The following is a 13,273-nucleotide window of genomic DNA, read 5'->3' as shown; positions in this document are numbered from 1 at the left end:
TAAATAAATAAAATTAGCCAGGTGTGGTGGCACGCACCTGTTATCCCAGGTACTCGGGAAGCTAAAGTGGGAGGATCACTTGAGCCCAGGAGTTCTAGGCTGCAGTGAACCATGATCGTGCCACTGTACCCTACTCTGGGCAAAAAGGTAAGACCCAATCTCAAAAAATAAAATAAAATAACAATAATAATACCTCCCTTTCTTGAGCACTTACTATGTGCCAAGCACTGGACTAAACGTTGTCACATCATTCTGATCTATCCTTATCATCACCATCTTGCAGATGATGAAACAGAAGCCAGAGAGGTTATTGTAAATAAATAAAATGACTATATTGCAGAACATCTGATCTGGGCCCCTTGGAGGAAAACAGAACTCTCCCTGTTCAGGGGATGTCCAATTCCAGCGTCCATGCCTTGCCACAGTGGCCCTTTGGCGTGGCCCCACTGTGGCAGTCCTATGGCCTCCACTATGTAGAATGAGAGGCCAGGGGTCACGTGACTTCATCTCTCTGTTGCTTTGCAGGAAGCCTTTGATGTGCTGGGCTTCAGCGCCGAGGAGAAGATGGCCGTGTATAAGCTGACAGGAGGTATCATGCACTTTGGGAACATGAAGTTCAAGCAGAAGCCCAGAGAGGAGCAAGCTGAAGTGGACACCACTGAGGGTGGGTACTGGGGCTGGGGCTGCTCAGAGACAAGGTGGCCAGTGTGGGAAGTTCCCTGCTTTCCAGGGCTTTGTGACCATTTCAGGGATATGCCAGCTCTATGTGGCTGCAAACCATGCATGTTCAGACATTGATATTTTCAGAAAGGCACAATTGAGAGTCAAGACGTGATTTTGGTTTTGTGTTGTCGTTGTTGTTTTAATTTGTATTTATTTTTTGAGACAAGGTCTCGGTTTGTTGCCTAGGTGTGAGTGCAGAGGTGCAGTCACGCAGTTGTGGCTCACTGCAGTCTCAACCTTTTAGGCTCAAATGATCCTCCTGCTTCAACCTCCTCAGTAGCTGGGACTACAGGTGCACGCCACCACACCTGGCTGATTTTTTTTCTGTTTGTAGAAAGGGGTCTTGCTATATTGCCCAGGCTGGTCTCAAACTCCTACCTTAACCACCCAAAGTGCTGGAATCACAGGCATAAGCCACCTTGCCCAGCTGCCACCTGACCTTGAGCAAGTGTAGAAATTACCACGTCTTTGTTTTCTCATTGGCAAAATGGGATCTCCTCCACCCTGCCTTTCACCCCATCCCTGAACCACAAGAGATGTTGCCAGGTTTCTCCTGGACATGGCAACATCTTCCTTGCACTCACCTAATTTTTCCATCTCTACTCAGTGGCTGACAAAGTCGCCCATCTCATGGGTCTCAACTCTGGTGAACTGCAGAAGGGCATCACCAGGCCCCGGGTCAAAGTCGGCAATGAGTTTGTGCAAAAAGGTCAGAACATGGAACAGTGCCAAAACTCCATTGGGGCTCTGGGCAAGGCTGTCTATGACAAGATGTTCAAGTGGCTGGTGGCCAGGATTAACAAGACCTTGGACACCAAGATGCAGAGGCAGTTCTTCATTGGAGTGCTGGACATCGCTGGCTTTGAGATCTTTGAGGTGGGCTTGGCCTTGCATTTGGTTTTTGCTTTGGGGTGGCTGTCCTCCTTATGTAAGCTACTTTTTTGCTTATGTAAGTTATAAAGTTCTCTTGTTTCTCACCTTGGACCTGGGGCAGACCAATCTCGGTTTGCCACTGGATCTCTGACTTTTGGACTCCAGAAATTTCCAGCTTCATTTGTATGGTTCCAAGTCATAAAGAATGGTGTGAACTTTAAGGATGGGATGAGTGGTGTGCTGAAGCGAGCCTGTACTGGCTAACAAGATTGTGTTATTTTCAGGAATTCTGTGAGCCAGTTGACATCATGTTGATAGCTTGAAATTAGCCATGGCTTGAATATTTACACCATGGAAATTGGCAAACACTATAAATCAGGGGTTTGGTTTTTAAGAAGAGCTGATTTATCAGCTCACCACATTAAAAAAAAAAAAAAGCTTGTAAACCCCTTTTATTAGTCCATTTTCAAACTGCTATAAAGAACTACCTGAGACTGAGTAATTTATAAAGAAGAGAGGCTTAATTGACTCACAGTTCTGCATGGCTGCGGAGGCCTCAGGAAACTTACAATCACGGTGAAAGGCAAAGCGGAAGCAGACACGTCTTACATGGTGGCAGGAGAGAGAGAGCAAGGCAGGAGGTGCCAAATACTTTTAAACCATCAGATCTCATGAGAACTCCCTTGCTATCACGAGAACAGCATGAGGGAAATCTGACCCTATGATCCAATGTGGGGATTACAATTCGAGATGAGATTTGGGTGGGGACATAGAGCCAAACCATATCACCCCTTAAACTCCTTCATCTTACAGATGAGGAGGAGAAAAACTACAGAGAAAAAGACAAACTGCCCTCAGGCATACGGGGTTCAGATCCATAGAGCATTTCGAGTGATTTCCATCCCTGGAAAGAAAATGGTTCTTTCTTCAATGATTTCTATTCAGACTGGGGCCGCATGCAGTGGCTCATGTCTGTAATCCCAGCACTTTGGGAGGCAGAGGTGGGAGGATCACTTGAGCCCAGGAGTTTGAGACCAGCCTGGGCAACAGGGTGAGACCTCATCTCTTTTTTTATTTTTATTTGTGTTTTTTGTTTTGTTTTGTTTTTGAGACAGAGCTTCACACTTTTTGCCCAGGCTAGAGTACAGTGGAGCCATCTCAGCCCACTGCAACCTCCGCCTCCTGGGTGCAAGTGATTCTCCCGCCTCAGCCCTCTGAGTAGCTGGGATTAAAGGCATGTGCAACCATGCTCAGCTAATTTTGTATTTTTAGTAGAGACAGGGTTTTACCATCTACCTGTCTACCATCCAGGCCTGAAGTCTGGTTGCCTGGATTTTGGGTCTGAACATCATACTGTGTGGCCGGAGGCATGTGTTAAACCACTTTGTGCCTCTGTAGAGGAGGGAACAGAGAGCTGCTTCTCATAGGGTGCTAAATGGCTATTGTTAGGCACTTAGGGCAGTGCCTGACACTAGTGGGCCCTCTGCAAAGTTTTGTGTTGCTTTTGGTCACTTCATTCAATCCTAGGAGAGGCTCTCTCTGTGCCTGTGCTGACACCCCTCTTTCTGCCCTCCTGCCACCACAGTTCAACAGCTTTGAGCAGCTGTGCATCAACTTCACCAACGAGAAGCTGCAGCAGTTCTTCAACCACCACATGTTCGTGCTGGAGCAGGAGGAGTACAAGAGGGAAGGCATCGAGTGGGTCTTCATCGACTTTGGCCTCGACCTGCAGGCCTGCATCGACCTCCTGGAAAAGGTGACTTGCTTCTCAAAGGAGGGGCTTGGAGAGAGGCCAGGGCCAAGGGATGTCACTGGTGCATGCAGGGAGGTGGCACTTGGCTTCAGGGAAGTCAGTGACACCACTGATGACCTTCCTTGGTATGACCTCTAGCTCCCCATCTGCAAAATGGGTACTGAAGTGACTGCAATGACTACTGTTCATTGGGCTATTGTATGCCACCATTCACTGGATCATCACAACCTATTGTATGTGGGGGAGGGGATACTTTCATTACACCCATTTCATAGATGGGAACATTGAGGCACAGAGAAGGGAACTCGCTTGTCCAAGGTCCCACAACCTGTGAGTGGCAGAGTCAGGCTCTGACCCAGGCAATACAATAGTTTCGCCTATAACCACATCCACATGGAAGGTCTCAGCAAATAGTCCCCTTCAAGAATGTGTATTGTGGCCAGGCATGGTGGCTCATGCCTGTAATCCCAGCACTTTGGGAGGCCAAGGCAGGTGGATCACCTGAGGTCAGGAGTTTTGAGACCAGCCTGGCCAACATGGTAAAACCTCATCTCTAATACAAAAATTAGCTGGGTGTGGTGGCGGGTACCTGTAATCCCAGCTACTTGGGAGGCTGAGGCAGGAGAATCACTTGAACCTGGAGGCGGAGGTTGCAGTGAGCCGAGCCCGCGCCACTGCACTCCAGCCTGGGTGACAGAGCGAGACTCTGTCTCAAAACAAATAAATTAAATAAAAAAACAAAAGCAAAGAGCACAGGTGGCATTGACGTCCCCATTTTTTAGAAGGCCAAGCTTGCCAGGGGCCACTGTTTAGTGGGATTAGCATTTGGGAAGCTATCTGGTCCCTTCAGATCTCAGTCTTCCCTTCTGTTGGACTCGATGAATTCAGCCTCTTTCAAGTCTTAATGGTCATGGTGTTTAATGACAAGGCCACAGAGCACCAGGCACTGTTCCCAGATGTCACCAGGCACTGTTTCCAGATGTCACTGCACAGAGTCCTGCTTCCTGGATGGCCACATGGGTGTCTGATGCATCTCTACACTGGCCCTGGGCTCAGTGCCAGTTTGACCTCTTTTGGGACCTGCAACCTCTTCTAACATCACCCTGTTCCCTTCCCTCCCAGCCCATGGGCATCTTCTCCATCTTGGAGGAACAGTGTGTCTTCCCCAAAGCCACCGATGCCACGTTCAAGGCAGCCCTGTATGACAATCACCTGGGCAAGTCCAGCAACTTCCTGAAGCCCAAGGGGGGCAAGGGCAAGGGGCCCGAGGCCCACTTCGAGCTCGTTCACTACGCAGGCACCGTGAGTACTGGCCTCAGGGTCCCTCTGTGTTTCGGGTCCCAGCTGGCTGCCATCACTGCCACTATTGTAGGTACATGCTGACATACCTCTCCAGACACGTCCCGCTTCCACTAGCACAACCATGGTATAACAGGGTGATCAGCCAATTGAAATGAGTGCCGCTCACACCTCCTCATCACTTCTCTAAAGGAGATATCCATTGGGGAGCAGCTATCAGACCTGTCTAGGCCACACCCTGCCCAGGCCCATCAGACTTGTCTGGGCCCTTGGTTTGACAGCTGAAGTTCAGTCTTGGCCAGAAATGACAATACTTGCAAAAAGAACAAAAAAGAATAAACAACAAAAAAATTCCACAAGCCCATTAATTACTCCCAACTGATAACTTGGCTATCTGACAGCTTGTAGCCACCAAACCAACAAGGTGACATTTATAGAGTGGTTTTTTCACTCGTGACAAACTTAGTCCTTGGGAAGTGGGGAAATTAAGTGCAACCAGGACTCAGGTTGCATTTGCATAATTAATAGGGGAGGTGACATTCGTCCTGCCAGCTTATGAGAATGCATTTGGTTCCCTCGGGATTTTATTATCGCTGTAAGTGCCAATGTTCCTGTTACCCACAGAGGTTGCTGAGCCTCCATGGGCTTGACTGCCACGAAACAGCAGCCTTAAGACGGAGCTGTCGGGAAAGTCATGATGGCATTGGGCATCAGGGCCAAGGTTTTATGATACCATCAACCATAACCGTAATGCCAATTGCTTGTAAAATGGATTTGGCCGATACTTGGAGCAAACAGCAGGCTTGGGACCAAATTGCAGCTCTCCATCCCCTTTTCCCACACTGAACTGAGAAGAGTTCCTTATTTATAGCAATGGAACATTCAAAGTCAAGTGGGACCTGTGCATTTCCAAGAAGGCCCTAAAATAAGGCACAGAGATGACAAATGTCTTTGTGCTGCACAGGAGATGGCAAGCCCAGAAGTTCTGGCATCTCCTCTACTTACCTCACTTCTCTGTGCTCAATGGAAGGACCTGAAAGACTCCTTCCTCCCTACCCTTGCAATGGGGACCATGTGGCAAGATGGGAAGCAGAAATTAGTGGATGTCCAATTACCTGGATATATGCAGTCCCCAGTGCTGGATGGATGGAGCCCCCTTTCCACCAGCCAATGACCCTACAGTGGTATAAGAGAATGTGCATGCTCCCCTAGCAAGAAGAGACCCTACAGTGTTTCAAGAGGGGCTGCATGCTTCCAAGCGAAGAGATTTCTTCATGTAGCTCACGATTCTACAGCCACGGTCAGTCACTGACAGCAAACCACTAGGCAGAAAAAGACCGAAGGGTCAGGGAGGGTCAGTGTGGCCAGCAGAGTAAGCTGTGCAAGAGAAGGTCACACAGTCCAGGAGAGAGTAGCAGGGGAGTCTGGGTTTATGTGCAAAGCTCAGAGTTGGGGTATCCTAGATGGGCAAACTGCAAACGCCCAAGAAGGTAGATGATGGAGCCTCCAACTCAGATGGGGCTTCAGGGGCATCCCAGGACACAAGGCAAGTTATCAGGACAAGAACTGGAGCCCCAGGACATGGGAGTGAAATTTGGTCCTGGGAGCTGAGAACGGGAGAGAGCTGTAAGAGGGGCTCTAGCTGTGGCACCTGAAAGGGGGAGGCTGGACCTCAAAGTTATGCACTCGTGTTTGCCCTCTCCAGGTGGGATATAACATCACAGGCTGGCTGGAGAAGAACAAAGACCCCCTGAATGAAACAGTGGTGGGCTTGTTCCAGAAATCGACTGTGGCAATCCTGGCCCTTCTCTTCAAAGAAGAGGAGGCTGCAGGTAGGGCTGACCCCTTGTTGTGTCCAGTCTCCCTGTGCTGATGCCATTTTGTGGCCCAAAATGGAAAGAAGGAACCAAAACTCTTTGATTCAACTCTTGTGGAATGAGTGAGAGAGTGAACCAATGAATGAATGAATGAAAAGTGGCTGAGATAGGCCATGGATGATACTGCAAAAGAGGCATGTAGAGGCAACCTGGGAGCTTCCAGTGACTGACCTGATTGCTGGGCACATCTCGCCTCTAGGTGGATGGATACTGCTTTGGAAAAGTTGACACCCAGATGCTCTGTGTTTCTTTCCTGTTTCCCCCTCCCTTGTCAGAAGCAAATGCCAAACTCAGCCCTGCCTCCCAATCAATAGAGGTCATGGAGCTCACAGAGTAATGCCCTGGTGGATGCTGCCCCACCCCATAGGGTTGCCAATTAGTGGGGCCAGAAACACCAGTCTCCCTGGTCTCACCACCAAAGTGCACCTTCTCCCGTGGTCTATGGGTGCTTCTTCCTCCCCAGGCAATGGGAGCTGTTTGTCACCTTGCACCAGAAATCACAAAAGGCTGCACCCTCCCAAGGAGCACAGCAGCTCTTTTGACAATTACACTGTAGCCAGCCCATTTGACCACTCCCTGGTAGATCTCATTTTCCTCATGTGAGGGTCCCCCTTATCCAGCCCCAAGATAAGCCGTTTTGAATCCAAAGAATGGGTGTGCTTTGGTGCAGCGTGCTTAATGAGGCTGCCTTTCTCCACACTCGGTACTGACGTGAAACGTGCTTGTCCCTTCCTCAGCCGGAAGCAAGAAGCAGAAGAGAGGCTCCTCCTTCATGACAGTCTCCAACTTCTACAGGGTAAGCAGGGGTGCCCCCAACCCTCCCTTTCAATCTTGGGTGGTCTGGCTGCTGCTTCATGACCCGGGGCAGCCTGATTTCATTTCTCTGTCTATGATCACCTCTTTACCTGGAGGGGTCTGTTTCCTTCTGAAGAGGCCACAGAATCAAAGGACCATTGGGCAGAAGAGAGCTTTACAGAAGGCCCAGTCCAACTATATCATTTTTGGATTTAAACCTGGAGAGTAAAGGGATTTGTGCAGTGTGACCACGCGAGATAGCAATGCCCAAGATCTCGTGTCCTAGAGATGGCTGGCAGGTCTTGGGCTGGCTACAACTTCCATGAAGTTTGGGCATTACCTTCCAAAGTGCAGTCTACAAGGAGATGTTGCACAAAGCAAGATGTCAACACTTTTCAAGAATCAGGCTGTCCCAAGGCAGAGTAGGCCACCTCATTGGAGATATCCAAGCAGAGGAGGAGGGAGCATCCATTAGGGAAGTTAACAGTGGACAGGGCTTTGCCCACATAGACCCTACAGTTCCTCCTGGTACTGAGATTCTACAATGAACCAGCTCTTAATCTGGAGGGGCCCCACTTCTTACAAACCACAGCCCCTTGAGCAAGTCATTGGACCTTGAGAGCGGTGCTGCCCAACGGCACTTTCTGCAATGATGAACCGTTCTCTTCTGCACTGCCCAATATGGTAGCCACTAACCACATGTGGCTGAGTTTTAATTCAGTTTTAAGTGAATAAATTCTAAATAAAATACCTCTCCTGGGCGCAGATGTCCTGCAACATCAATGCAAAGTTTCACTCACTCATTCTCTGTCCTCCAACCCCAGGAGCAGCTGAACAAGCTGATGACCACCCTCCATAGCACCGCACCCCATTTTGTCCGCTGTATTGTCCCCAATGAGTTTAAGCAATCGGGTATGTTGTGGGGTCACGGCTCCCTGCTGGAAGTCCTGAGGTTCTATGAAGTTAGTTTTCATTCCAAATTAAGTCCACCTTTCATCACCAAGGCTGATGGGGGCAAAACAAGGCTCAGAGAGAAATCTCAACAATGGGTCATCCAAGAATCATATTCTAGCTGCTTTATAAAGCAGAATAGTGCCCAACCAGCTAGAAATCAAACTCAGGGGAGCTTTTGGGCATTGGTCAAATGGTGGGGGACCTGGGGCCTCCAGGACAGTGACAGGAGAAGCCTGGGGATGATGGCACAGATGCTCAGTTCAGCTTCCTTGAGTGGCCAGGACTGGCCTGTCCCACCCCAGAGGAGGGATTCTCCATCTTGCACCCTCCCCCTTGGCAGGTGTGGTGGATGCCCACCTGATCATGCACCAGCTAGCTTGCAATGGTGTCCTGGAAGGCATCCGAATCTGCAGGAAGGGCTTCCCAAACAGGCTGCAGTACCCGGAGTTCAAACAGAGGTGAGTGATGTCTCCCTCAGTGCAAGGCTTAGATGCCCAGGAGTTAACCAACTGATAAGTCACATCCCACTGCAGCAGACACAATGGTGCTCTGTCAATACCACCTCACTGTCAGTCACTACCTTAGTACACACTGGCCCAAATTTCAGATGAGATTGGGTATGTTCAGGGAGGTATGGCCATAGATGCTGGCCCAAATTTCAACTGCCAGCCCTTGCATTTCTTGGCTGCTGGATGCTTCTTTACCCCTCCTTGGCAAGCTGTCCTGGGAATTAATGCCTCCCTGGAAGGAGCCCTCAATCAGTGACTGAGGAGAGCTGGTGTATAAATACCGCAGCTCCCTCACCCTTCAGGTAGCTAAGTCTGAGACATTTTCCACACATGTGCTCAGATAGCAGTGTGTTGGTAAATGTTTAACAAGGGCTCCCAGGTCCAAAAAAAGAAGCCCTGATTGCTAGTGTCTGCCCATTTCCTTGGTGTAAATACTCGCGCTGTGGCTCCCAGTGATCCCAAGCAGCATTAAGCTTCTGTTGCTTGTTGTGCTAACTGCCTCCATAACGTGCTTTTCATTGGCTTTCTGCCCATTCCCCATTCTGCCACTTTCCAGGTAAACTACTTGCACTTGAATTCTTACCTCAGGGCTTCTGGAGGAACACTGGGTAACTAATACCTCCACCTTAGAAATGATCTTCTTCTACCTTCTCTAACTTCCTAGAACATAAGACCACAGATTGATGGATCAGGAAAAGTCACTAGAGGTCACCTTATCCAAGCCCCTCTGAAGTCCCCAGTTGGGGACTTTTGTGTCCAAGATCACAAAGGGGGCTGCTCACAGGTCAGGATAAAAAATAAATAAATAAAAAATAAATTTTTTATAAAAGCTGTTTTCTGATATCTGAGTCAATGCCCTTTTCTCAACTTCAGCCTCTATCAGGAAGGGATTTTGGTGTCTTCATTTCTAGAAACAGCTTCTCCCTATACCCCCAACCCACGCCAATGTCCACTCCCAAGCTAGAGCCCTTATTCCAGAGCCTCCTATTGATCTCATCTCTCTGCCTCCCTGGGGCATCTGTCAAACAAGTCTAGTGCCTGTCCAAAGTCCATCCCAAAGACCAGCAGATAACCGCATGAACATGTTTTATGTGCTGTTGGCTTAGGCACAGTGATGACTGTCAATCATCTCTGTCCTGCCAGGTACCAAGTGCTGAACCCCAACGTGATTCCCCAGGGGTTCGTGGACAACAAAAAGGCCTCAGAGCTGCTTCTTGCAGCCATTGACCTGGATGCAAACGAATACAAAATTGGACACACCAAGGTAGGGTCTGGTGGGCGGTCTCCCCCTACACACCTCCCTCAGCCTTTTCCCAAGAAGGTGGGCTTTGGGGTATGGATTCCACCTGGTCACTGACCAATGGCCTGCTTTGGGCAAGTCTGCCAGTTGCTGAGAGCATCAGTTTCCTGAAAAATCAGGGTTGATCATGCAAGTCTCATAGAATTTGGGGAGATTAGAGGCAACATGCATAGAACCCAGTTCAGCTCAGAGGGGAAGTCAATCATGGTAGAATATTTCTTAGAACCCTACGCTTTGTTTTGTTTGAGACAGGGTCTTCCTGGAGTGCAGTGGCACAATCATAGCTCACTACAACCTGGAACTCCCAGGCTCAAGTGATCCTCCTGCCTCAGCCTCCCAAGTAGCTGGGACTTAAGGCATACACCATCACACCCAGTTCATGTTTTAAATTATTTGTAGAGATGGGGTCTCACTCTGTTGCCCAGGCTGGTCTCAAACTCCTGGGCTCAAGCAATCCTCCTGCCTCAGCCTCCCAAAGCGCTGGGATTACAGGCATAAGCCACTGCACCTGGCCTCAGCCCTGAGTTTCCAAGAATAAAAAGGGCCAATCAGAATCAAGGTCCCGGATCTGACCCATGGGGAAGTTTGCCTGGGCGGAACCTGGACAATGAAGCACTGTAAGCCCAGCTCTGAGCCGGCGGCTGAGTCGGGACTGACTCAGACAGAGCAGCCTCCTGCTCCTGACTCATGGGGCCTGAGTTGCCTGGGTCTATCCCATTTCCTGGCCCCGCAGCATCCTGGTGGGGTTGTAAAGGCTGGCCAGGCCAGTGGTGCCAGATGTCCTTCCATAGCCGCCCCACCTGCCCCCCACCAACAGACTGCACCCCAACATGATCGCCCCGTGACACAAGAGGTTCACTGGCTTTGCAGTCAGGAGAGCCGGGCTCAAAGCCTACCTCTGAGCTGCCTGGAGCAGATCATTTCTCCTTCCAAGTTCTCAAGCATGACGCAGGCTTGGCATGAGAGCTTCCAGCATGCCTGTGCCTCTAATGCATCTGGTCACTCAGCAAACACTTATGGTGCGCCTACTGTGTGCCAGGCACGGTTCCAGGCTCTAGGGACACACAGTGAAGAGAACAGAACGAGTCCCTCACTCCCTGGAGCTTGCTTTATAACACTGTGTGTGTGGAATTGTAACACTGCCCTAGAACCTGCCGGAACTGTTTGTTTTGGCCTCCTTCACAATTAAGATGTGCTGTAAATAGCTCGATTGACTTGCGGGGGACACTCGAGGTTTGCAGACAGGATCGTTGAATACTTGAGCTGGAAAGAATCTTAGAAACCAGCAGGCCCCTCCTTTCCCCACCCACCCTTGACAGATGGGGAACTTAAGAAAGCCTGGAGAGGGGGTGGAGATGGCATGCCCAACTTCACAGAACGAGGCGGGACACAGCTAGTCGGCATCGGGCCCACTGGCGCCGGTCGTGTGGCCAGGGAAGCCGGAGCTGGTATCTCAGAATCTGGCACAGCTCAGAATCTGGCCCATTTACCACCTGGCCAAACAGACAGCATCCTGCTGTTGTACAAGGGTTGCATGAGGCACGTCAGTTCCAGGGGAAGGCCCAGGGCTGCTGGGGGACAGCTTTGCTCCCTGAGGACTAGGCAGACCGGCAGCAGGAGCAGAACAAAGAACAGGATGGTTCTGACTGCAAATGGTGTTCCTATGTTTGGAGGTGGCTCAGGTGGGCCCCACCCCCAGCCACATGCTTGTTTCAAAGACCAAACCTCAACGCCAATTAATTTTGAAATATCAGGAAACGTTTTATGACATCAAGCCCGATTTCTCTACCTTGCGATGTCCAGCTCCTTGGGGGCCTTTTAGGGGGCAGAGAGCATTCTTTCTCATCTTTTGCCCACAGTGGCTCAGCTGGGTGCTGTCCTCCCTGGCCCCGTGTGGCATCTTGGGCTCCTGCAGCTCAGAGGTCCCAGGGGCCCTGCAGGCGGCATTCTCCCCAGATAGGAGAGGAGGCCTAGGTCCCCCAAAGGGATAGTGACTTAACCACAGTCAGACACACAGCACATCCAAGGCAGGCTAAGGCCAGAATGCAGGTCTCCTGGCACCTTCTCTCCTTCTAAAAGTTTCTATTATGTCCTATTTGACGCCTGTAAAACGGTGTTACATTATGAAACATAATAATAAAACCAGCACCCTGTGAACCCACTGAAAAGCCCAGAATGTCAACCTTACATGTCTTTCCTCCCCCACCCGCTTCCCACCCCCAGGAGTAACCCTGTCTTGAATTCTGACATGAACCATTCTTTTTTTTTTTTTTTTTCTTAAGAGACATGGCCTTGCTCTGTCGCCCAGGCTGGAGTGCAGTGACATGATCACAGCTCACTGCAGCTTCAAACTGCTGGGCTCAAGCAATTCTCCCACCTCAGCCTCCCGAGTAGCTGGGACTACGGGTGCACACCTCCACACCTGGCTAATTTTTGTATTTTTTATAGAGATGCGGTCTCAGTATGTTGCCAAGGCTATTCTCCAACTCCTGGGTTCAAGCGATCCTCCCACCTTGGCCTCCCAAAGCGTTGGGATTACAGGCAGAAGCCACACCACCTGGCTCATTTCGTTACCTTTCAAAAATAGCTTGAGCACATATGCCTGTAGGTCGTGCTTGGTTTTGAGCTTCATGGAAGCATCATACTTGACACACCCTCTGTGACATTCCTCCATGACGTGCTTTTATCGCTTCGCCATGTTTCTAAGCTTCATCCTCACTGGTAGGTGACATTGTCACTGCCACACGGTACTGCAGTGCTGCTGTGAACATCCTTGCTCATGGTCCTGTGCAGGAGTTTCTCTAGAACAAAGTTCTCAACCTTGGCTATACATTAGACTCATCTGGGGAGTTTTGTTTGTTTGTTTGTTTGTTTGTTTTTTTGAGACGGAATCTCACTCTGTTTCCCAGGCTAGAGTGCAGTGGCACTGTCTTGGCTCACTGCAACCTCTGCCTCCCGGGTTCAAGTGATTCTCCTGCCTCAGCCTCCCAAGTAGCTGGGATTACAGGCACCTGCCAGCACGCCTGGCTAATTTTTTGTATTTTTAATAGAGATGGGGTTTCACCATGTTGGCCAGGCTGGTCTTGAACTCCTGATCTCATGATCTGCCCTCCTTGGCCTCCCAAGGCACTGGGATTACAGGTGTGAGTCATCGTGTCTGGCCTGGGGGGATTTTTAAAACATCAATAGG

At 49.9% G+C, this 13,273-nt stretch overlaps 1 protein-coding gene across 1 annotated transcript in view; it reads left to right on the top strand.

Annotated features, from left to right (window-relative positions):
* The window catches only part of LOC105543757 (myosin-7-like), a 91,276-nt gene that overhangs the window by 34,856 nt on the left and 43,147 nt on the right, over window positions 1-13,273 (top strand). The window contains exons 9-17 of the mRNA XM_011985834.1: window positions 526-664; window positions 1,331-1,599; window positions 3,182-3,352; window positions 4,472-4,651; window positions 6,354-6,480; window positions 7,263-7,321; window positions 8,145-8,232; window positions 8,615-8,732; window positions 9,927-10,057. Coding sequence (XP_011841224.1) covers window positions 526-664; window positions 1,331-1,599; window positions 3,182-3,352; window positions 4,472-4,651; window positions 6,354-6,480; window positions 7,263-7,321; window positions 8,145-8,232; window positions 8,615-8,732; window positions 9,927-10,057 — 1,282 coding nt within the window. The remainder of the gene's footprint in view (window positions 1-525; window positions 665-1,330; window positions 1,600-3,181; window positions 3,353-4,471; window positions 4,652-6,353; window positions 6,481-7,262; window positions 7,322-8,144; window positions 8,233-8,614; window positions 8,733-9,926; window positions 10,058-13,273) is intronic.

Source organism: Mandrillus leucophaeus, unplaced genomic scaffold, assembly GCF_000951045.1.
Source record: "Mandrillus leucophaeus isolate KB7577 unplaced genomic scaffold, Mleu.le_1.0 Scaffold29, whole genome shotgun sequence".
Classification (NCBI taxonomy): Eukaryota; Metazoa; Chordata; class Mammalia; order Primates; family Cercopithecidae; genus Mandrillus; species Mandrillus leucophaeus.
This window is presented reverse-complemented; position numbering and strand designations above follow the sequence as displayed.